The sequence below is a fragment of the Triturus cristatus genome, chromosome 4_1 (genome assembly GCF_964204655.1).
Source record: "Triturus cristatus chromosome 4_1, aTriCri1.1, whole genome shotgun sequence".
Lineage (NCBI taxonomy): Eukaryota > Metazoa > Chordata > Amphibia > Caudata > Salamandridae > Triturus > Triturus cristatus.
Genome location: NC_140585.1, coordinates 358,233,940 through 358,258,295, shown reverse-complemented (window position 1 = coordinate 358,258,295; position 24,356 = coordinate 358,233,940). Strand labels below are relative to the sequence as shown.

Here is a 24,356-nt window from a genome sequence, read left to right as displayed (position 1 = left end):
ATCCGCGTAAAGAAGTACGGGTATGGGAATACCATCAATCCGAGGGATATCTGGAGAAGCAACTAGCAATCTATCTTCGAGGGAATTTATGTACAACGTAAATAACATAGGGGCAAGAATGCAGCCCTGACGTACCCCTCTACCAGATTTAAAACTGGCAGAGCATTTCCCCTCCTGCGTCATCCTTATCGAGGCTTTCAAATCTTTATGTAATTCAGCCAAAAAGTACACTAGGGGCCTATCCAAGCCAAGTTCCAGGAGTTTTGACCAGAGCTTAGGCCTGTTTACCAAGTCAAAAGCCGTGGACAGGTCCATAAAACCTAAAAAAATAGAACCCCCTGAAGCTTTGGTGTACTTTGCAATAATTAAATGTAAATTAAGGCATTGATCCTCTGTGCCCCTCCCAGGTCTAAATCCATACTGTGCATTAGAGATTACGCCTTTCTGGGATGCCCAATTACTTACCCTAGCCAGAATAACCTTTCCTAAAATTTTAAACGAGGAGTCTAGCAGGGATATGGGCCTATAACAACTAGGGTCGCCCCTTTGGCCCTTCTTAAACACAGGGATTATGATTGATTGGGACCAAGACTTCGGGGGGACTGCTGTCGCCGCTGAGTTAAAAACATTTAACAAAACTTTAGCCCAATATTTAGAGTTAACCTTATACATGTCTGAGGGCACCCCATCAGGGCCTGGCGCCTTACGCCCAGCCGTCCCTTCAATAGCTTTCTCAACCTCTTCAATAGTGAAAATAACGGGGGAAAGGGGAGAGCTGGTGATTGGGGTCACAAGCGCTTCCATCTCTAGATTACTCCCATATATTTTTTCAAAATGACCTAACCAATCATCCTCAGAGATATTCACTTCTAGCACAGAGTTCTGGGAACCGGATAGCAACGGGGGATTAATAATTTCCCAGAATTTAGAACTATCTTTCAGGATGGCATTATCCGTTAAAGCTACCCACGCTTCTTGTTTAATTTCCCTCTTCCGTGCTAGTATTGCTTGAGAATACTCTTTCCTTAATTGTGTCACTTGTCCTTTATCTCTCGGTTTAACATTAAGGGCTTTTCTAAGTTGGTTTAAGGCTGAAGTGCAACTATGGTTAAACCAACCACAGGCTGAGTTACTTTTAACAGTTCTGCCTTTCATGGCAAGTTCTTTAGCCACTTGTGAGCAAATGGCTTCAAAGGCCATTATTACATCCCTGTCATAGGACGGACGGATCGGAACATGTATTTAGATGAGGGCCAGCCTTTGTAGTAATTAGATTAAAAAAGTCTTCAGGAATTACCTTACTCCAATTTAGTCTCCTCCCTTGATCTTTAGCCTTCACGGGAACCACCACAGGTGTCAGGGCACGTTTATTCATAAGAGGGAAATCATTAGCCAAAAACAAGACCACCGGGTTATGATCGCTAAAACAAGACCGTAGGGCATTATAAAAGAACACATATCTTAAAAGCCCTGCAGATAAAAATATGTAATCAATTATAGATTCACTATCCCTAGCTGCATAGGTGGGGACACGAGTATTCTTATCCTGGAACCCTACTTCAAACAGATCATTGTTTGACAGAAGGGACTCCAAGGCTTCCCCTTTCGAGCTGTGTTCAAAATGTTGAGGGGTTGTGAATTGGGGACCATCATTATCTCTGTAATGGCAATTAAGATTACATAGATGAGGGGGAGGAGCCAAGATGGCGACCGGAGCAGACGCTTGAGCGCCCGGCTCCGTCGGTCCGTGGCCTCGGACTACTATCCTGATGCTCATCCTTGCCGATTCTCAAGGTGCACCGTGTGCGAAGACGCGCTGACCGCGCTGCTGCTTTCCCGGAGTCTCAACCCGCCCGGATGCCCGAGTTCTGGGTGCTTTTGTCCTCGGCACTGAAACCCTGCGCCCTTACGGCCTTTGCCGGCCTCCTGGAAGCTCCGCAGTTACCGGACCAGCTAGCGCTAACCTGAGCCCCGCGGTCCCGATCTCGCCTCGCACCATGGATCGTTGCCGGATGAGCCCGAGGAGAGACGGCCGGACACCTTCTGCACCCTGTGCCTGACGGGCTGGAGCTGTGGGGTGGGCCCCGGTGCGGTGAGTCTCCTGCCCCGCTCTGAGGACCGAGCTGCGGGGGGCTGCTGCCCCCTTTGCCTATTGCCTAGCCAGCGGCGAGGGGGACCGGCGAGAAGATAAGCGACTGTCGGCCTTTCCTGTTGCGGCGTAGACCTGAGGGGAATTGACCCCTTGCCACGACCCCCCCCCCTGGCCATTGCACCGTATAGCGGCAAAACATGGCGTTGAGTGCCTGCTCGCGGCTGGGGGGTGATACTCCGGTCTCGCCCGCTGCCCACTTCGCCCTCCCTCTTCCGGACACCAGCTCCACAGTGCCGTCCCGGATTGCTGCCGATGTTGGGGCCCAGCTTCCGCTGACATGCGGCTCCGTTCTGGCTGTCCTGCGGGACTTTCAACTACAGATGTGCGCTGGCCTGCAGGCGCTGAGTGAGAGGTTTGACCCCATACTGTCGGCTGCGGGCCGTGAGCGCACTGTTTGTCATCCACGGGGCGTGGGTCTCCCGGTGCTCTTGTCCTCTTGCGGGGACGCAGCGGCGGTGTATGATTGTGCTACACTGGTGCCTTCATCTAGCGCTCCCGGCGCCCAGGGTCCACCGCTCTCCACCTCAACTGCGGATACTTTGTCCCCCTGGTCATGGCAGCCTGCTTCATTGTTCCCTGCCTCACCGCGTCCGCGAGGCTATCCTGCTGAGCGATACCTAACGGCTTCGAGGGACCGTCCGCGGTGGCCCACTGCTGCCTTTTTCTGGAACTCCTGTACCTTACTTGCCAGGTTTGGATTTTATGTGGTGCAACGAGGGACCCCAATCGGTGGTCGGCGGCCATTTCGTGATCCTACTTCACCATCCTCTCACAAGCGGCCATCTTGTCTTTGTCTGCTCGGGACATGGGGCCTTCACGCAGGAGCTGGTTTAATCCCAAGCCCGCGATCGGGCCAGGGCTAGACTGACTTCTATCGCTATGGTTTATGGATGGGCTGGCCTGGGACTGGGACTGTATGTATGTTTTGCGCGCACTCGTCGCGACTTGTATCCCTTGCTTAAACTGTGGTGCCATGGTATCTTTGCATGCCGTTTTTTGGCGTAGAGGGCTTCCAGTGTGTGGGGGCCATAACTGGCTGATGGTTCGGGGCGCTCTGGTGTCCAGTGGGCTCCTCCCCACCTTCTTTTCTGCTTTCTTCCCTTCTTTACTCTGTTCCTACTTTCTCTCTTCTCTATATTTCGGGTTCATTGGGCGACAGGCACTATGCTGGGGGGGGGGTAGGCCGTAGCCTCCGCATTGGTGTAGGGTGGGGGGGTAATACTCTGTTCTCAATTAGTTCTATGGGCCTTTCTTCTTTTATGTCTCTGTGCTCTACTTTCTTCGATTCGGGGTCCGGGTGTGGGGTGGATCGAGTGGGGGCGGCTCTGGAGGGGCGCGTACTTGCTCATGTGACTATCCTGATATATCTCTGCACCGCCTCACTGATTGAGATTTTACTCCCATTGTTGTTCTTACTGATGTTGCTGCTCGCCCGTGTGGTGAAGCTATCTTGCGGACTCGAATCTACTTTGCTCTTATCCTTCATTGACTTTTTTTCTCTGATAAAATTATCAAAAAACTTAAAATTAACCTTCACCTCTCCTTCCCCGGGTTTCAAAGATATCTCCAGTATGTAACTCATAACCTGTTGTTAATCCTGACCGTTGATGCACGGGGGCTGTAATGTGGGTATCAGTGCTTTACTGTATCGTGGCCGGCCTGACGGTTGTAGGCCCGTATTTGTTCTTTTAAGATGCACGAATAAAGGTTTAAAAAAAAAAAAAAAAAAAAAGAAAAAAAAAAAGATTACATAGATGAACATTAAAATCACCCATCAAAATATAATAGGAAAAAGTGGTTTGATTGTTCTTATAGGATTCTAAAAACGTTGTCAGACAGTTAATATGTTCATTAGGGGACTCCTCTTGCTGGGAATTATAACAATTGATTAGTACAAACTTAGTGTTATTTGGCAAACTCGCCTCCAGTATAAGGCAGTTATGGGAGGTACATGCAACCTTCTTAACGCTACCCGAGATATTTACTGAAATAAGGTACATGAGACCTCCCCTGTCTCTTCCCGCTATAGAGCTCTGAGCTGGCACAAAGTAGGAGCTAAAACCATCCATCCAAAAATCACAGTTCTTATCCCAGGTCTCTTGTAGGGCTATAATATCATATTGTTTTAGAATATTAAGCCAACCGCTATCACACTTTTTGGACCGTAAGCCTGCAATGTTCCAGCTCAACATTTTTACTATTTCCCCGTTATCGGATTTAATTTTATCTGAATTAAATTTTACACTACCATAGTTTGTTGTGATTTCAGTAATATCTCCGGTATCCTGGGTTACCGAACTAACACTCCCCTGGGTTTCTAAGTCCTTACGTCAATCACAGGCCTCCAGGCCCGAGAGAGCCCCAAATCTATTGTGGGTTGTAACGTTGGGTTCATACCCACCAAAAATGTCCGCATTAAGAGCCCATAAGGGGCTACAGGCATCCGAAGTTCCCTGGATATAAATGGTCTAGGTCTCACACGGTTCAGGGGTCTACCATGATACATATAAAAATAGCCCAGCGGACGTGCCGTCACACTATTAGTGTCACAAACCAGAGAAGCTGCAAGTAACAGGACTGTGTTAACATGTTGAGGATATCTAAAATTAACTATAATACAGTCCCCACTGCAGCTTTTCTGGGATGGACCGACCCACTTCGTCCTTCTAGTAGATAAAATGTGATCTGCATAAACTAATGGGAACCCACATTTTCTATTAAGCCAGGACATAGTTTTATTTTTTAGTGACTCATGTGATTCCTCACGGGACTGTGCTTGCTGCTCTTGAAGGGGGGGCACGTTTGTCAAAACAACCACATATGGCGCACACTCTGGGGGAAGGTTAGTAAAACTGGTGTTTGTTCCATATCTAGAGGGAGATAAACCACCTTGTCCCGCAGGGGAATGTATGGCTGGACCACTAGGTAAAAAGCGATTAGAAGGAGCAATTTGCGACGCGGGCGACGCTTAATCTCCCGCGTCGCCGCCCCGGGACTCTAACTCCCGGCACCCCCAGCGGCGGCGCGCTGTTCTGATGCCGTGACAGCAGAGGCCCGCTTCGCGGGACGCGAGCGGGTCGCGCCGGGTGAAGCCCGGGCAAAGGGCGGGCCGTCTGTGGCCGTCCGTGGCTGGCCGCGGCTGGGCTGGGCCACAGATCTTCGGTCATCGTTTCGGCCCTCTATTCATGTGAGTTGTTCATATAATTGTCCGTTGTCACTCATGATAAATAACAGTATAATAGATATATTACTTTAATTTTCGAATTTGAACTTTTGCCAATTAATTCGTAAATAATTGAACATCACTGATTGTGAAATGCAAGTATCAATGTATGGTATTAATTTATATAATCCTGAAAGTAACTGTCACAAGGTGACTTGTATTGAGTTATACTTAAACTACATGTCCCATAAGTCTTAGGGAAAATGTAACGACAGGAAATGCATACAGCAGATGCAAAAAAGTAGTGCCACCTACCGTGAGAAAGGCCGCCAGGCCGAAACGCGTCGGTGTGACAGACTGGGCTCTGTGGAATAAAATATAAAAAGACAAGTTCCAGAGAGTGGCGTCCTTTGTTATAATATATATATATATATATCTCCACAACAATCCAATATCATGCGCTCTCAGTCACCAAGAAAAACCAAATCCAGAAAAGTATCGATAGGGGTGTTTATTTCTCACAACGCGTTTCAACTCGTTGCAGAGTCTTGATCACGTGAGGATAGTATGTGCATGAAAGGTAGATATAGTTTTTAGCGGTGGAAATCAAAAGAGGACAACATAAACTGATGGACTTATCTTAAAGCCAACATGGCAGACATCTTAGAATGGTAAAAAATAAGTAGATAGGACAAATAAATGTGAATACAATTTAAGTCCATACGAATTCTACTATAAGCATAAGTATACCTGTAATAGCACATAGCTTAATAGAACGACCTCAGCATTGTGTTCATAACATGTGATAAATAACAGTTGTGAGTCTAAAATGCAGAGACTCATCATGCATCAGAACGACAAATAGTGGCAAGTGCCAGCAAGTCGATACCCATTTGGCCACAAGGATACAAGTTGTCCGTCTGGAAACATTCACAACAATGTACGTCACCTACTGTATGCAAACTTCATCCATATTAAGTGAAAAAGCGGGGGAAAGGGTAGGATGCCCGTGAAAGTGTTCGCCGGTAGTTGGGCCCCTTCCTTCCCTCCTGTGAATAAAGGAAAAACAAAACAGCTTTCAGTATAAAATAGTAAGTAATCAATTGTTATAAAATCAGTGCAACTGTTTCTAGTGCACTTGATACATGTAGGAAAGAGAGCAGAAAACAGCAGGCATAATATAACTGTAAAATATGCAATTTGGTCAGGCGAACGAAACAAGAAATTAAGGGAATTTTTTCAAAACCGTTGTCTGGAGACTGACCTGAACCAGCGAATCAAGTCTAAAACATATAAAAACATGCCTAGCGGTTCATTACTTTAAGTGTACTGCCATCTCCTCATCCTGATTCAATCCCCCAGGGTGCTTAGTCTGAAAGTCCACTATATATTTGGATTCTCTTTGTCTAAGTTTTAGAACTATATCACCACCCCTGGGGTTGCTGGGAATTTGTTCTAAAATAAAAAATCTCAAGAGCCCAGGATTAGAGAAATGTTTTACACTAAAATGGCGAGCCACAGCGTATTTTTCATCTGAATGTGTGATGGCACGGTAGTGTTCCAACACGCGTTTCTTCGCCATGAGAGTTGTGCTGCCAATATACCATAACTTGCATGGACATTCGATCGCATAGATCACGAAAGTGGAACTACAGGTAAGAAATTGGGTGATTTCTTTATGTATCCCATTGCAGTTAACTTTCTTACAAAATTGGCTGTTTTTGCAGGCCTTACAATGGCCACATGGAAAAAATCCTAACAGGCCATGTTCCTGTTTCTTAGGGTGAAGTGTGACATCATTGTGTAATAAGTGATCTCTAAAATTTCTCCCCTTTCTGTAGGTAATACTGGGTCTGTTGGGGATGAGATCTCCAATGATGGTATCTACTTTAAGGATATCCCAGTTCTTGTTCAGAATGCCTTTGTATTTTACGAGAATCTGCACTGTATGTCATAATGATCCTAGTCTCGGTGTCATCGGTGGTTGTGATAGAAACATCATTGGAAAGGATAACATCCCTATTCATCTTGTCGGCTCTGCCCTTAGCCTTGGTCAACACCCAATTGGGATAACCTCTGGCTCTGAAGCGCTCCAACATGCAAGCACTTTCAAGTTGATAGGCTGTTTCTTTGTTACAGTTCCTTTTTGCTCTGAGCAACTCGCCATAAGGGATACTCCATTTAAGAGTATCAGGATGGCTGCTCAGAGCGTGTAGGATACTGTTCCCTGCTGTTGATTTCCTGAATAGGGTGGTGAACACAGTATTATCCTTAATACTTAATTTGACATCAAGATATTCTGCCGAAGTATCACTGATGGTACTAGTAAGGACAATGTTATAGTTGTTAGTGTTAAGTTGTTCAATAAATTCAATGGCTTCCACTTCAGTACCCTTCCAAATTAAAAACAAATCGTCGATGTATCTCAACCACATCTTAGTTTGTTCTAGATATTTGGTATAGATGGGATTCGCGAACACCTCCTCTTCCCAAAGACCCATAAACAGATTTGCGAAACTTGGCGCAAAACAAGAACCCATCGCGGTACCCGTAGTTTGCCTGTACAGGGTACCGTCAAAGAGGAAAATGTTGTTGGCAAGGCAGAATTCCGTCATACTGAGAATCATCTTGCTATGTTCTCTGTAGTGTAGGGATCTGTTATTCAAAAAATGTTCACACGCCGCAAGGCCTTGTTTATGATCGATAATGGTATACAAGGATTGTACATCAAGGGTGATTAGTAAACATTTGTGATCGAGGTGCAGATTGTTAATTTTGCCAAGGAAATCCTTCGTGTCCCTGACATAGCTCGGCAAATGAATTACAAAGTCCCTTAGGAAATGGTCAACATATTTTGATACATGCTCTGTTATACAGCCTCTAGATGACACAATGGGTCGCCCAGGTGGTTTCATGCGATCTTTGTGTACCTTAGGTAACAGGTATAAAACAGGTAGAATGGGATGGTCATTTTTTTAAAAAACAATATTCTTCCCATTCTAGAATGCCCTTGTCTCGCCAGGTGATGAGCATGTCCCAGATGGTAGTGATGCTAGTGTTGTATGTAGCTGTGTCAATGGGTACATAGTATCTAGTGTCGGAAAGTTGTCTGTGTGCTTCACCGATATAGTCTTCTCTGTCCATGATCACCACATTGCCGCCTTTATCAGCTGGGCGTATGATGATATTAGTATCCTCGCTGAGTGATTTGAGTAGTGATCTTTGTTGGAATGACAGATTGGGCTTGTGATACCGGTTCTTTTTGTGTCTATATGTACAGAGTGCTTTACTAACCACATCTTGAAAAGTGTCAATGTTATCATGCGGCAACATTGGTAGGAATGTTGATTTCGGTCTGAAGCCCGAATGTACAGAGGAGTCAGTGATAATATCCCATCTGTCTAAAGTTTGGGTGGTAGTTAGACTAGCTTCAGTGGATACAGTGTTGTGTAAATGTTGGTTATTGATGTTAGTATTACAATTTGTTTCCATTTCCTGATCAAGCTCTAGCATGGTAATGAGAGTGTCAATATCACCAATATTTACATTGTTCTTAAGCTTAGAAGCCTTACTGGTGGGTTGACAAGGATGATCTAATCTTTTCAATCTGTGCCACTTCTTCAGTTTCAACTTTCTGGAGAATTTAAATAAGTCAATTCTAGTTCCTGCATAGTCAAGTTGCTTGGAGGGACAAAAGGAAAGTCCTAAGCATAAAGTAAGTTTCTCAATCTCACATAAGGGTCTTTTTGAGAGATTAATAATAGTTTTGTTCACCATCTCAGGATCCATTAATTCATCTTCCTCTGGCGTGATCTTCTGTTTCCCATTGCGCCCCTTGACCTGCCTCTTCTTCCATCGTTGGAGTATATATATATATATATATATTATATATATATATATATATATATATATATATATATATATATATATATATATATATATATATGTGAATCCGTATACTTGCTGCAATTGTCACTCCACACCGTCACAGCATACACGGACCAAAGATAAGTGCTAGATTATTTTAATCTGTGTCTTTTTGCCGCCATAACGTTTCGGCTCCTCCGAGCCTTGATCACATGACAACATGATCCAATGAAAAGATGGCCTATAAAGTGACTGTGCATACAACCAAATGATCATGTGACTGTTTGTAGATGAAATAGATAACAGACTTGACAATTAGAACTGTGCAAAACAACGCGTTAAAACTACATCAGCAAGGTAATTGAATTATAAATAATTTAAAAAACCCATATTGTTGTGTACATCAAATAAATAAATATTAAATATTTGAGACCGATATAAGTGCAAATAGCAATTAAATTTACAGAGAATGAATAAATAAATATTTTTTCACTTGTGCAAAGTATCGCTGTTGTATATGCAAAGCGCGACCACATGTGTACCTCATCATGATAGTCAATGAACATATGTATGCTTGCCAGTAAACATGTGTCTGTTACCCGACAGCTGTAAAGTGGAGGTAAGGTGCTAAACAGAGGAACATCTATACAGACATGAGATGGAATACACAAGTCATCTAAAATAAAACGATTCTTTTAACAAGACCTCATGTATAATGTGCACCTGGCTTGTGATGTAATAATAACATCTCATGTGTAATCTAAATGTGAACATTCTCATGAAGAAAACACAGAAGCACTCCACGTTCATAATTATGTTCATTATTGTCATAGCAAATCGCGGGATAAATCCCCTGTATTGGGTGACGCTATATACAAGACTGCCTATACTAAAATGATGTCATAAGGATAGTCACATGGATGAATTGTGCAAATGTGCAATGTGAAATATGTAAACCATTAAGCCTCACCTGTGAGATAAAAGTAAAAAAGATAATCACTTAAAATATGATTGTAATTGAGATAATTCTCTTATAATCACACAATGGGGGAAGTACTCTAATCTTAAAACCAACTGAAACGAGTAAGAATAAGTCACCAAATAGGTGTAATATCTAAAGATAAAAGATATAGAAACAGCCAAAGACATGCTTAAATATCCAATGTCATCTGCCCTACTGGTAGATGTGGGCAGATCAAATATACTGACATATCCAGCAGCCCACGATGTAAGAGAAATCATGGGGACTTTATCCAAGGTTAGATGCAATGTGGTGAGAGCCCTCACCATATCTAATGATAATGTCATGTAATTTAGCCTGAAAGTAAGGTAATTAAAGGGCAGATTACATATAAAGGGTGCTTAGGTAACTTTTGTAAGAAAAATTAGGCTAATATGGCACCCTGTGTAAAGTAGCAGCTAAACTGGGGGTACACGAGGTATGCATACAAAGAAGTCATTCTTACTTCACTGGATGACTGACAATCTTAAAATACATAAATAAATATATATTAGTCTAAAAGGCAGAGAGCCGCCTCTAGGTTCTGCCAACTAGTATAAAAACCTACGATGAAAAGGTGGATGCCTGCAGAAAACTGAATAGCATTAAGGTAGGCAAGTGTAAAGATCCTCTGTGATATTCAATCCCCCTGGATGTTTTGAATCTAGCTGCAAGATATAACGGGTTTCAAGTTGGCGGAGTCTATGCTCTCTATCTCCTCCGCGCCTACTTGCCGTTACTGCGTCAATAACATAAAATTTTAGGCCCTTATTGTCACTGTGGTGATGTTCCTTGAAATGTCTGGCTACTGGGTAGGTATTGTCTTAATTTGTTATGGCCCGAAGATGTTGTAAGATGCGTTTATGAACAGCATGTTTCGTGCTGCCAACATATCTAAGTTGGCAGGGGCATTGTAAAACGTATATGGCAAACTCTGTTTTGCATGTTAAAACGTTGTCAATAAGATGTTCTCTATCACTAAAACCATCTTTAAAAGTTTTCGTGTTCAAACCGTGGATACAAGATTTGCAGGTTTTACATTTAAAAAATCCACTATTGGTCTGAAGCCATGTAGTTCTTTCAATTGTTTCGGGGCTGGTATTGACCAGACGGTCCTTCATAGAGGGAGCCCTACTGTAGGTGATAGAGGCTCTATTCGGAAGAGTAGGACCGATGATTGGATCACTGAGGATAATGGGCCAATTCCGATTAATGATTCTGTATAGGTCTGAATGTTGCCTATTATACCCCGTAATGATCCTAAATGGACTGGCTGTTGAGGGTAACATAGCGCCCGTTTTCACGGGTAACATTGGATCAGAGGTTCTGTAAGTATCAAGGAGTTGTTGTCTGTCAACTTGCATACTTTTCATTATGGCACTATTGATGACCCGTGCACTGTAGCCCCTTTCCAAAAATCAAATTCTGCTTGCTTGCTTAGCAAGCTCAAGATCATATTGGCTGCTGCAAATTCTCCTTAACCTAAGCATCTCGCCGTAGGGAATGCTGTGGATGAGATGTGTAGGGTGTGCACTCCCTGCATGGAGGATGGTATTGCCTGCAGTGTGTTTTCTGTATAGTCTAGTTTGGATCGTGTTGTTACAAATGAATACCTCGGTGTCCAAAAATGCTATGTTCGATTGACTCATATATATATATATATATATATATATATATATATATATATATATATATATATATATTACCTACTGGCGATAGCCAGTAGGTAGTTATAGTTAGGACCACGTTTCCATAGGAAAACCTCAACATTCTATTTTGAATAACTTTGGCGCCGGTCGACGAATCCTCGCAAATTTCTCAAAATAGGTGGGGCGCTACGCTCCGCTCCTACCCTGAAAGTCTCGGGGGGATCCGTCAAGCGGGGGCTGAGATAAAAGGGGGGTCCCAAAACGCGTTTTTCCCATGCATTTTTCCATAGGACCTTTAGAACGAGCTACAGCCCGAACGGCTGAACAGAATTACTCAAAATTTGGCAGAGAGGTAGTCCCTAGGTCAAGGAAGTGCCTTTTGTAGGTTTGGTGTAAATCTGTTCAGTAGATTCTGAGAAAATAGCCTTTAAATCAATATATATATCTGAGCCAGCTTACGGTACGCTTACCGTACGCTTACGGTAAGCGTACGGTGGCGTGCGCGAGCGCGATTCTGATTGGCTCTTAGATCTTAGTAAACATTCGAATCGGCCGAAACCAGGAAGCGGCGGCCGCCATTTTGTCTCTCGCACTGAGAGTGATTTTTAAAATATCAAGCCAAAAAACATGTAAAGGGGCTGTTTTGACAACTCCCTCCCACATAGTCATGTTGAGGGAGTCCCCAAACATCCCCCAAGTGCAAAAACGGTTTTATTTTTTTTTCGGCAATTTCGCGGGGTACGCTTACCGTACGCTTACGGTAAGCGTACGGTAAAAAAATAAAAATAAAAAAAACACTATCCACACTTACCCCACCCCCTGTGCTTTTGGTGGCCGAAAGCCACCAAATGTACAGGGCTTTTGTTAAGGGCAAAAAACACTATCCACACTTACCCCACCCCCTGTGCTTTACAGGGCTTATTATAAGGGAAAAAAACTTAGCATTTAAAAAACCGTACTAATTCACTGAAAAAACCATAGGTTTCACACACGTTATAGTTAGGAATTAGCATTTAAAAAACCTTGCAAATTCACTGAAAAAACCATAGGTTTCACACATGTTATAGTTAGCGGAAATTTTACTGATAAAAAACCAGTGAAATTCCCCCGTTATAGTTAGCGCAGGCAACTATAACTCACGCGACTGCAATCTTCTGCTGATGACATATGTGTCTTTATGAAAAAAAAATATTTGTAATATATGTATAGCTAAAAATGTATGGAAGAAGACATGGGCAAATAAGTGTCTAAATACAGTATTAGCATCAGCAGAGGATTGCGGTCGCGTGAGTTATAGTTGCCTGCGCTAACTATAACGGGGGAATTTCACTGGTTTTTTATCAGTAAAATTTCCGCTAACTATAACATGTGTGAAACCTATGGTTTTTTCAGTGAATATATATATATATATATATATATATATTATATATATATATATATATATATATATATATATTTGCAAATCTCCACTTTGCCGGGGCCCCCAACTCTGCAGGGTGGGGTCAGGACAGGAATGGAGAATATATATATATATATATTACCTACTGGCGGTCGCCAGTAGGTAGTTATAGTTAGGACCACGTTTCCATAGGAAAACCTCAACATTCTATTTTGAATAACTTTGGCGCCGGTCGACGAATCCTCGCGAATTTCTCAAAATAGGTGGGGCGCTACGCTCCGCTCCTACCCTGAAAGTCTCGGGGGGATTCGTCAAGCGGGGGCTGAGATAAAAGGGGGGTCCCAAAACGCGTTTTTCCCATGCATTTTTCCATAGGACCTTTAGAACGAGCTACAGCCCGAACGGCTGAACAGAATTACTTGAAATTTGGCAGAGAGGTAGTCCTCAGGTCAAGGAAGTGCCTTTTGTAGGTTTGGTGTAAATCTGTTCAGTAGATTCTGATAGATATATATATATATATATATATATATATATATATATATATATATATATATATATATATATATATATATATATATATATATATATATATATATATATATATATATATATATATATATATATATATATATATATATATATATATATATATATATATATATATATATATATATATATATATATATATATATATATATATATATATATATATATATATATATATATATATATATATATATATATATATATATATATATATATATATATATATATATATATATATATATATATATATATATATATATATTCCAAACAACTTGCAATATAACTCCTTTAAAGGAATCACGGGCGCAGACCTCTTGAAGCGCCAAACAGTTTTATTTATTTATTTTCCCATTGATGTCAGGACGCGTTTCGGCCGTCCAAGCGGCCTTGATCACCTACGGCAATGTATACGAGCGTTCGCCGATACACGCTGTATGAATATACTGACAGGCTTCTTTGATTGTTGCAGGTTAGTGCTAGCGTTTTTCATTTGGGAGACCAGCCGGGATTCATTTCCGAGAGGGGCACAGTGGATGTTCTCCATACGCAGGAAGGTGAGCGACCCCCGTTATTTGTGTATATAGACAGTTTCTAGCCCGATGAGGACCGACTCCCTTAAAAATGCCCCTTTTCACGTTGGTGTATTTATGTGGTTATTTATATAGGTTGGGTCTCCCGAGCGTAGCACACACGTTTCATGTGTGGGAGCATGGTGGTGCTTATGGCCACAGATATGTAAGTAGGATTTGACTCGCATATGATCGTGTGTTTGCACGGTGGTGGTCGTCGGTGTCCGGCACTTTTGGCCCTCTATCGTTTTTATTAAGAACAGGGAGACCATGAACATGACCCGCATGTTACACAATTATGGGAGGGATTGTTGTTTATTGGAATTATTGACAGTGGTAGTTTGTTTTAATACCTCACGACACCTGGTGTTAGGACGTAGAGCTGGGAAGGTCTTTGGTGGCACCGTGTGGTACAAGCCTTGGGCAGTCGATCAGTCTTACCGATGTACTCTGCACTGACCTGTGGATGAGAATAATGGTGCGTTATTGTATTTATTTTTAGTTATGTAGAACCCCTGTCCTGAAGAGGCTAACGAAGATAGGCTGAAACGTGGTCACGTCGACAGACACTCAAAGGAGGAGCCACAGGATTTTTATTGATTTTGGAATTTTTACGTGTTACACCATTAGCTAGGCCAACTTGGAGCCTGACAGTGTTTCATGACTTGACTACCTCCAAGTGGATCCCCTACAAATTCTCTTCAGGGGGACACTATAACAAACTGAACTTTCTTTGGGTTATTGATTGTGAGATATATATTTATGTGATGTTGTTTATGTTATTTAATTTGCTATGTGATATATGTTTTGTATTTTCTCCTTGAATAGGCGCTTACCCAAGTGTGTGATCAATTGAGTTAGATTTGTTGAGTGGAATATAAATTATACCGGAGAGGGTAATTAAATGTGCTCTATCCATATTATTAGTTCAGTATTGATTCATTGATACGGTTTTTTGTTCAATACATGTATCTTTACCCAGGTATCCAAGGTTTATTTGGGTATACCCCTGTTGTTGTCCCCCGAATAAACTTCCACCGGCAGGACATACGCCTACAAGAAGACCATCGATGGCGGACTCGCCGTCGAAAGAACACTGGTCGTCGAGACATTCAGGTGCGTCACATCATTCGCCGTCATCAACCCAGCGACGATCAGCGTCGAGGAGCAGGAGCCCTCCGCCGTCGTCAACCCGGCGGCAATCGGAGTCGAGGATCAGAAGCCCTCCGCCATCGTCAATCCGGCGACGATGGGAGTTGAGGAGCGGAAGTCCTCCGCCGTTGTCTGTTCCAAGACGATCGGCATCGAAGAACAGAGGTGATTCGCCGTCATCAAGATATCGACGATCGACGTTGAAAAATAAAGAACCGACATCGAGACCAGACCCTTCGAGGTCGGCGTTCTCATTCGAGAGGAGCTCCGTCGGCACAAATCATACGACCGACGTCGAGGCCTGAATCGGTGAGATCTAGAGAAGGCTCTGTGGTGTTGGTGACGGAGTCAGCGTTGAGACATTCATCTCACCACTCCTCAAGTCTTCATTCATCAGAGCACTCACCCTCAATGTCCCCAGAGAGGCATTCCGACAGGTCGCAACGAAGGTCTCCTTCACAGCGTAGGGGTGACTCCATCTGTGCATTTATCACCAAGATGGCTCCTTCCTTTACATCACTGGAGCAAAAATCCCACGGGAGCAGTGAGGCGAGAAGAGGAGTATTCCAGCCCGCTTCACAGATCTCCTCTGCAGCGATTGGTGCGAGAGGTGGATAAGTCTGCATCTACCAGGCATAGGGACCGCACAGGCAGATCCCAAGATCGCAGACCTGCGGCTTCTCAACGCAAGAGGAGAAGATCCCCTACATGGTCGTCCTCTTCTACTCGTTCGTCTAAGAGAGACTATTCTCCCACTCTGTCAGATGGCCCTCAATCGAGGGTATCTCCAATTGACGATATCAATACCTATCAAGACGTTCTTCAAAGGGGAGCACAGAAATTGAACATTGAAATGTCGGCTCCTCAGGTCGCGACAACAGTTATTTTTGAGACACTCCATCAAACATCAGCATCACGACCTCTGCTCCCCTTGGTTCCTGGACTTTTGGCAACCTGTAATGGACTTTTTTCTTGCTCCATCTTCAATTAAGGCTGCACCGGCCAGAATCCAAAAGAAATATAAGCCGGCAGAAAAGGCCCCTCCTTTCTTGAAAGCAGATCCACCTGCGGACTCTGTGATCGTAGCGGCTGCAAGAAAAACACATGCAGTAACCGCATCTTCCTCAGTCCCTCCGGACACGGAAAGTAGAGCCCAAGACTCCTGGGGAAGGAAGGTATGTGGATCTGCGGCGTCCTCGCTGAAGGTCTCGAACGCTGCAGCCTTGTTAGACCGCTATGACAGGGACTCCCTGGACCGTTTCAGAGAAAACCTCCCGAAGGAGGACCAAAGAGACTTCTTAATCAAAGAAGGATCTCTGGTAGCCAACCAGGTGGTCAGCACAGCGGCAGATGGTGCTATGCTGTCGGTGCATTCCTATGCAAATGAGATTTGCGCAAGAAGATCTGCTTTGTTCTTGATTAACGGCGCTAAAACCGGATGCCCAGCAACGGATCCTTAATCTGCCGTTCTCTGGCTCCTCTCTGTTTGGTAGCCACGCTGATGAGGAGATGGCAAGAATGAAACCCGAATTAGACACTCTCAAAGCGGTGGGCTTCTAAAAGAAAAAATAATTCGAACGAAGATACAGGCCCAATCAGCGCAAAAACTACCAACAGAGGGTTCAAACCCCTCAGTGGTCTCAAAGCAAGAATCAAAACAAGTCGCAGTACCACGGCCGGAAATCATCCAGAAGCAGAGGAGGTCATCAACAACAATCCTCCAACATGGCCAGATCCACAGGGAAGCAATGAGTGCGAGCTTCCTCTAGCACCGTTGCCCACTCCAGTGTGAGGAAGTGTTTCAAATCATCTAAAAGAGTGGTGCAAGATAACAAAAGATCGGTGGGTGCGCAGTATACTGCGCAATGGATACGCACTAAGTTTTCAGGTACCTCCAAAGGACATTCCTCCAAAAAGAACACGTCCTCACAGTTGCTGCTTCAAGAAGTGTCAACTCTTCTAAGAAAAAAGGCCTTAGAAGAGGTTCCCACGGCTCAGCGAGGGAAGGGAGTATATTCCAGATACTTCCTTGTGCCGAAAAAAGATCAAGAGCACAAATTCAGGCATATCCTGGACCTTCGATCGCTGAAAAAAGTCATCTTGAAGGAGAAGTTTCGCATGTTGGCACTTCATCAAATATTTCCACATCTACAAAAAGGAGATTGGATGTGTTCGACGGATCTACAAGATGCGTACTTCCACATACCCATCGTTCCACGTCATCACAAGTACCTGCGATTCTTGGTCGGCAACTAACATTACCAATTCAAGGTCTTACCCTTCGGTCTGAAATCCGCACCACGTGTCTTTTCCAAATGCGTGGTTGCGGCAGCTTTGCATCGAAAGGTTCTGTTAGTTTTCCCGTACTTAGATGATTGGCTCTTGAAGGGCCCATCCCCTCAGGTGGTAAGGAACGATTTTCAAATTTTTTTAATCTGCTTTACCGGTTGGGCCTTCATGTGAACATGGAGAAATCGGTCCACCGGCCTACTCAGAAGATCCATTATTTGGGCTCAACTCTGAACTCAAACATAGGAAAAGCGTTTCCTTCGGAGGAGAGATTTTTATCAATGAAACAGAAATGCAGTACTCTCCTCCGTACAGATCAGCCAACGGTCTGGCAAGTAGCATCTCTGCTGGGGTCGATGGCGTCTTACATATTTCTCATTCCCAACTCCAGACTGAGAATGAGACCTTTGCAACAGGATCTGGAGGACAAATAGGATCAGTCGTCAGGTCACTGGGAAGATCGGATTTTGCTCTCCCAAGCAGCAAAGTCGACCGAAGAACCTCTTGGTGGGAGTCCCTTTCCATCAACCAGTTCCGGAGCAGTCCTTGATCACGGATGCATCTGCAAGGATGGGGGGGCGCACATGGGTGGCCTGCAGACACAAGGCCGGTGGTCCAGCAAAGAGCAGTCCTACCATATAAACATGTTAGAGCTGCGAGCAGTCTATCTAGCTCTAAAACCTTTTCAGCCATCTATAAAATCCAACTCGATTCTAATACAAACAGACAACACGACCACAATGTATTACCTCTACAAACGGGGTGGTACACGCTCTCGCCCACTCTCCCTGGAATCTCAAGCGATTTGGCTCTGGCTTCTGGCTTGAGACCTCTCCATCACAGCAGTGAACCTTCCAGGAGAGTAAAACGTGCGAGGAGACGCACTCAGTCGGCACTTCGAAGATCAGCCAGACTGGGTGCTCAACGACGAGGTGGTGGCAGACATTTTTCATCAGTGGGGTCAGCCATCAATAGACTTGTTTGCAGACGACCAAAACATAAAAAGCCACGCTTTCGCGTCCAGACTCTACCGACCAGGGACGAGAGGGAATGCTCTTTTGATGGATTGGTCCGGAGCATTTGCATACGCTTTTCCTCCCCTACCTCTCATCCCGGAAGTGGTGTCCAAGCTCACCCGATCCAACATGACGATGATATTGATAGCACGAGACTGGCCTCGCCAGTGGTGGTATCCAGACCTATTACAGCTGTCAATACGCCCCCACAAGAGGCTGCCGTGCAGATTGGACCTTCTGACCAAGATGGACGGGAAGATTCTTCACCCCAGCCTTCCCTCACTGAACTTGGCAGCATGGCTCCCGATATCCTGCAGTACGGACACCTGAATCTACCTCAGGATTGCATGCATATCTTGGAAGAGGCCATCCACGAGAGCATTGTATGCTTTTAAGTAGAAGCAATTCTATTTGTGGTGTGCACATAATAATTTTAATCCTACGACTGGGCAGTAAGAGGTAACTCTTCCTTATCTCCTTTACTTGGCAAAGGCAGGTTTGAAGTATTCATCAATCAGGGTGCACTTGACGGCCATTACGGCCTACAGAAGGTCACCCAACCAACCTTCCTTTTTTCAACTGCATGTGGGTTAAGGATTTTCTACAGGGTTTGAAGAAAGTGTATCCCCCTGTTCGACCTCCTTCTCCTCCTTGGATGTTGAATTTAGTCCCTTCCAGACTAATGGGCCCCCCCTTTGAGCCCATTCATAAAGCCACGCTGCAGCATTTAACATGGAAGGCTGCTTTTCTAGTGGCAATAACATCAGCGCGCAGGGTAAGTGAGATCCAAGTGCTATGTTTCAAGGAACCATATACTGTTTTCCATCACAACAGAGTGAATTGAGAACAAACCCTTCTTTTTTGCCAAAGGTTGTGTCTGATTTTCATGTTAACCAGACTATTTCTCTCCCCTCTTTCTCTCCCAATCATGCTACTCCAGCAGAAAGGTCACTCCATTCCTTAGACCTTAAGAGGGTGCTCAAATTGTATTTGGAGAGAACAAAGACCATAAGGAAATCAGACCACTTGTTTTTAAATTATGGTGCCGTTAGGACGGGCTGTCCAGCTTCCAAACGTTCCATTTCAAGATGGATAGTGTCCTGCATTAGATTGGCATACCAATTGGCAAACAAACCCCTTTTGTTGTCTCCTAAAGCACATTCCACTAGGGGGAAAGCAGCTACGATAGCTTTCTTGCATAACGTTCCAATGGATGAGATTTGCAAGGCAGCAACCTGGAGATTGGTGCACACCTTCACGAGGCATTACTGTCTCGACTCCGACTCCAGAGCGGATACCCAAGTAGGCCAAGCCTTCTTGAAAAATCTGTTCAGATGATACGATATCTGTGTTTTCAAGTTTTCTATATGAGCTTGATTTGTAGTTCCTTTTTGCCCGCAGGTGGAAGGGATGAGACTTGCTATTCTATTCAGGTGCTTATGACTATTGATGAGGATCCCCTGGAAGAGAAGGATTAGTTACTTACCTGTAATCCTAGTTCTCTTCCTCATCAAAGTCATAAGCAACCCACCCGCCTCCCCTGGCAAAGGAGCGGTTTAAATGTCGACTCTTTGTGCTCTGGCCTTCGAGTCACCGCAAAGAAGAACTGACCTAAATGTCACCCCTGAGGCATGATGGGAAGGTAGGGGTCATGGCTTCCTTAAAGACACGGTGCCAGTTTATTTCTATGTTGCTACGGGTTAGCTTTTCAGCTTTTCTATGCTATGTTTCTACAATGGAGCCTGTGAGCTGTCAATGATTTCAGTCCTTTTTACAGGATTGCGCTAAAAGCTAAGCATTAAAACAGTTTTCAAACATGCTTTGCTGTTAGTTTTTTTCCCTGTTTTTAATCTATTGTTTCTGGTATACAGGGGAAGTCCTTACAGCATTATTCAGCTCTTGATGTATGAAAGGCTGCATTTGCGTTTCATTATGTGTGTATGTATGTATATATAAGATTGTGTTCCGGGGTCCCGCGCATGGGCGGGAATATTCAGGTGCTTATGACTTTGATGAGGATACCCCTGGAAGAGAACTAGGATTACAGGTAAGGAACTAATCCTATTTGTAGAATTGTGAGGGGATGAGGGCATAGGTGTCCTGGGGCTCTTAAAAGGAGTGCATGTGGGCCCCAGTCCACACATTGCCAATTTATGTTATACCATTAAGGTCCATCTCCCGAACCCCCCCAGCGCCGACACCTCACGTAGCCATGTACCATGCCATAAGGGGGTTTGAATCGTGAGCTTGTTGCCCCATTTGATATGTCGGAGGGCAGCCCTCCAGACTGGGAAAATTAACCTGGTTATCATAGGAATAGCAGCAGAGACCGGGGAACCGTAGAGCATGGTCATAATTCGTGGGAACCCCAGGGAAGACCGCTCCAGTAGGTAGGTGGCAACAGACCCACTAAGCCAGTCATTGATCACTGGTAGCTGGGAAGTTAGGTAATAGAGGTGAAGGTTGGTCATCCCCAGACCCAAGAGAGGCATGGAGTTATGCCAAAGGAATGAGGATGCCAGCGTAACCAACTCCCAAAACCATCGTCGGGACAGTGGTAACGGGAGATTCTGGAAGACATAGAGGAACCTCTGCAGCACCATCATTTTATAAAGGCCAGTCCTACCCATCACATTTAATGGAAGGGGTTGCCACCTACCGAGGTCTTGTTTAGCTTTCCGTGTCAGAGGTCCAAGATTAAGAGACTAAGTGAGTTCAGGATGAAGTGCCACCCAAATACCTTAGTGCACTGGGATATCAGTCTGTCAGGCCACGCTGTCCCAGGATGGGTCTAATGACACCAGGACCGATTTGGCCAGGTTGGCATGGAGACCGGACGCTTCCCCAAAGAGCTGGAGGATTTGCAGACCGTGGGGGCCTCCAGGAAAATCGTCCGCTTAAAGCGCAATACGACCCTCTCATCCCCCTCTCCCACCGCAGCATCTGGGCGTCGCACCGGTTGAAGCGGGCCAGTGGCTCAATCACCAGTGCAAAAAGAAGGGGGAGCGGGGGCAACCTTGTCGAGTCCCATGACTGATAATGAAAACATGGAAAGCACATCATTGATATGAACACGCTCAGTAGGGTTGGAATATAGCACGCGGACGAGTCCAAAAAAGCAATTTCAAATTCCAGGACTCTGCAGCACACGCTCTAAATAAATCCAGTCCACCGTATCAATTGCCTTCTTGAAATCAATAAGTAGTGAGGCCAAGTATGGTGAAAGTAAGTGACATTGGGCCAGAGCAACATGAAGTTGCCGGAGCTTTGAGAAGTGCTTCTGGTCGGCATAAAGCCGATTGGTCAGGGTGTATAATTGTGGGAAGGACCTGTCTGAGATGGGCGGCTAGGATTGTGGCGAAAATCTTAACCTCCCCATTGATGAGGGAAATCGGAGAGTAGTCTGAACAGGAGGTTGACGAGGTTTGGGTCTTTGGAATTACTACGATGGTGGCAGCATCCAATTTCAGTGGATAGGTCCTGATCTTTGACACCTTGTTATATAGTGCCAGGGTGTTAGGATTTCCCGAAACGTGGTGTAGTACTAGGTAGGAAACTTGTCAAGCCGGGGGGTCTTCCTGCCACAGACGAAATCGTCGCACCCTCCTCCTTGGCCGAAAGCGGTTGGTCTAAAAACTACAACTCAGAAAGAGATAGCCAAGGGAGTAGTACTGCATGTAAGAAGGAGAGATCTGGTTCAATTTCTAATTTGGGAATTGCAGTGTAGAGATGCCGTTGATACTCGGCGAATGTATGTGCTATACCCTGGTTGGACCGATGGAGTTGTCCCGGATTATCCACAATTTAAGGTGATAATCTGTACGGCAGCGGGAGGGTGGCAAGCCAGTACAGCAGTTTGCCATTCTTGTCCCCCATCCGTATACCCGATTCAAGCGACTAGAGACTAATCTCCTCCTGCACCAGGTTCAATTTACGAGGTTTCTCTCCCTGGGGGTCAGCAACAAGTTGTGTTTCCAACTGAAGGACATGGGCCTCCAATCGGGCTAAGTGCTGGGAGCGCTCTCACTCATCTCCCTGATTTGGTCCCTTGCATAGCCCCTAATTGTAGCTTAACTGGCTGTCAATAAGGTATCGACTGAGCGAACCAAGCCCTCGTTGGTTTGGAAGTAGGCCTTAAGCTCACCCTCAATTGCCTACGTATAGGCTTCATGTTGGTGGTACCAAGCATTGAGCCGCCATAAGGGTCGCAATTCTCCCATAGGGGATCCAAGGTGGAGGAGAAGGAGGGAGTGAATGGATATGCGGTGCAGAGAAATCTGGATCTGGGATACCTCTCGACAATCCAGAGCTGGCATAAACAGTAGGCCTATACAAGAGTGGGTGTGGTGCGCCGCTGAAGTGTGGGTGTATTGACGACAGCGAGGATTCCATACCCTCCACACATCGCAAAGGCCAATGGGCAGGGTCAAGCTTGAGAGGCGTTGAACACCGACCTTGCGTGAGGCAGAAGGAGTGCCCATGACATCCATGTCCGGGGCAGGGACTACTTTGAAGTCACCTCCAACCAGCGTCAGCCCCTCTGGAAGGGCTGATAAGACCTTGGATAGGTCACTCAAGAGTGCATCTAAGGCCGCAGGGGGCACATAGGCACACACAAGACTCACAGTGCGTCCCTCAATCCTTCCGGTGGCGTCCCGCAGGGAGCATCCCGTAACCCCACTCTATTTAATGCCTATGTTTCATCCCTGCAAAAACAACAGTTGATGGACAGAATGCAGAACAATGTCATACATTCACCCCAGTACAGAGAACTGGGCCTAAATCCATTGTTTTTTTGCTCACCACGCCGTTCCAGTTTGAACCCAGCCATATGCAAATCAGCCTTGACCCTGTCCCTCATGGGGAACAGTCCAGCCCGAACTGCCAAGCCAGGTCCTCCCTAGACTGGCAACAAACATCCTAGGACCGGTTTCGGGGTATCACCCCTCTTCAGCCAGGATAGCTTGATTCCAGTGGCATGGAAAGCACGGGACCCACGTCTGGGCATACCCGTCCCACTCGGAGTGACAAATGCAAAAACAACAGTTGATGGACAGAATGCAGAACAATGTCATACATTCACCCCAGTACAGAGATCTGGGACTAAATCCATCGTTTTTTTGCTCACCATGCCGTTTCAGTTTGAACCCAGCCATATGCAAATCAGCCTTGACCCTGTGCCTCATGGGAACAGTCTAGCCCAAACTGCGAACCAGGTCCTCCCTGGACTGGAAACAAGCATCCTAGGAGTGAGCTAAAGAATGATGATAGTTTAAACCCAGATCAGTTGACTGGCGGTGAGTGCTTGTAATGTTCAACACTCCGTCCATCATCCCCTTTGGTTTTGCTTTGTTTGCCCTAAATTGGCAGGGTATGCCCAGACGTGGGTCCCTTGCTCACTTTGCCACTGGACTCAAGCTAACCCTGCTGATGACGGCTGATTAGCCAGAAACCGGTCTCAGGATGCTTGTTTCCGGTCCAGGGAAGGCATGGCTTGGCAGTTCGGGGTCGACTGTTCCCATGAGGCACAGGGTCAGACTGATTTGATCCAGGT

General features: G+C 45.0%; 1 protein-coding gene across 10 annotated transcripts in view; it reads left to right on the top strand.

Moving 5' to 3' along the window:
• The window catches only part of AMN1 (antagonist of mitotic exit network 1 homolog), a 716,979-nt gene that overhangs the window by 264,834 nt on the left and 427,789 nt on the right, over positions 1-24,356 (top strand). For 5 of the 10 annotated variants that reach the window (XM_085652373.1, XM_085652376.1, XM_085652375.1 and 2 more), the window contains exon 3: positions 14,246-14,330. The exons of the other annotated variants lie outside the window; for them this stretch is intronic. In XM_085652373.1, coding sequence (XP_085508499.1) covers positions 14,246-14,330 — 85 coding nt within the window. The remainder of the gene's footprint in view (positions 1-14,245; positions 14,331-24,356) is intronic. 10 annotated transcript variants of the gene reach the window in all.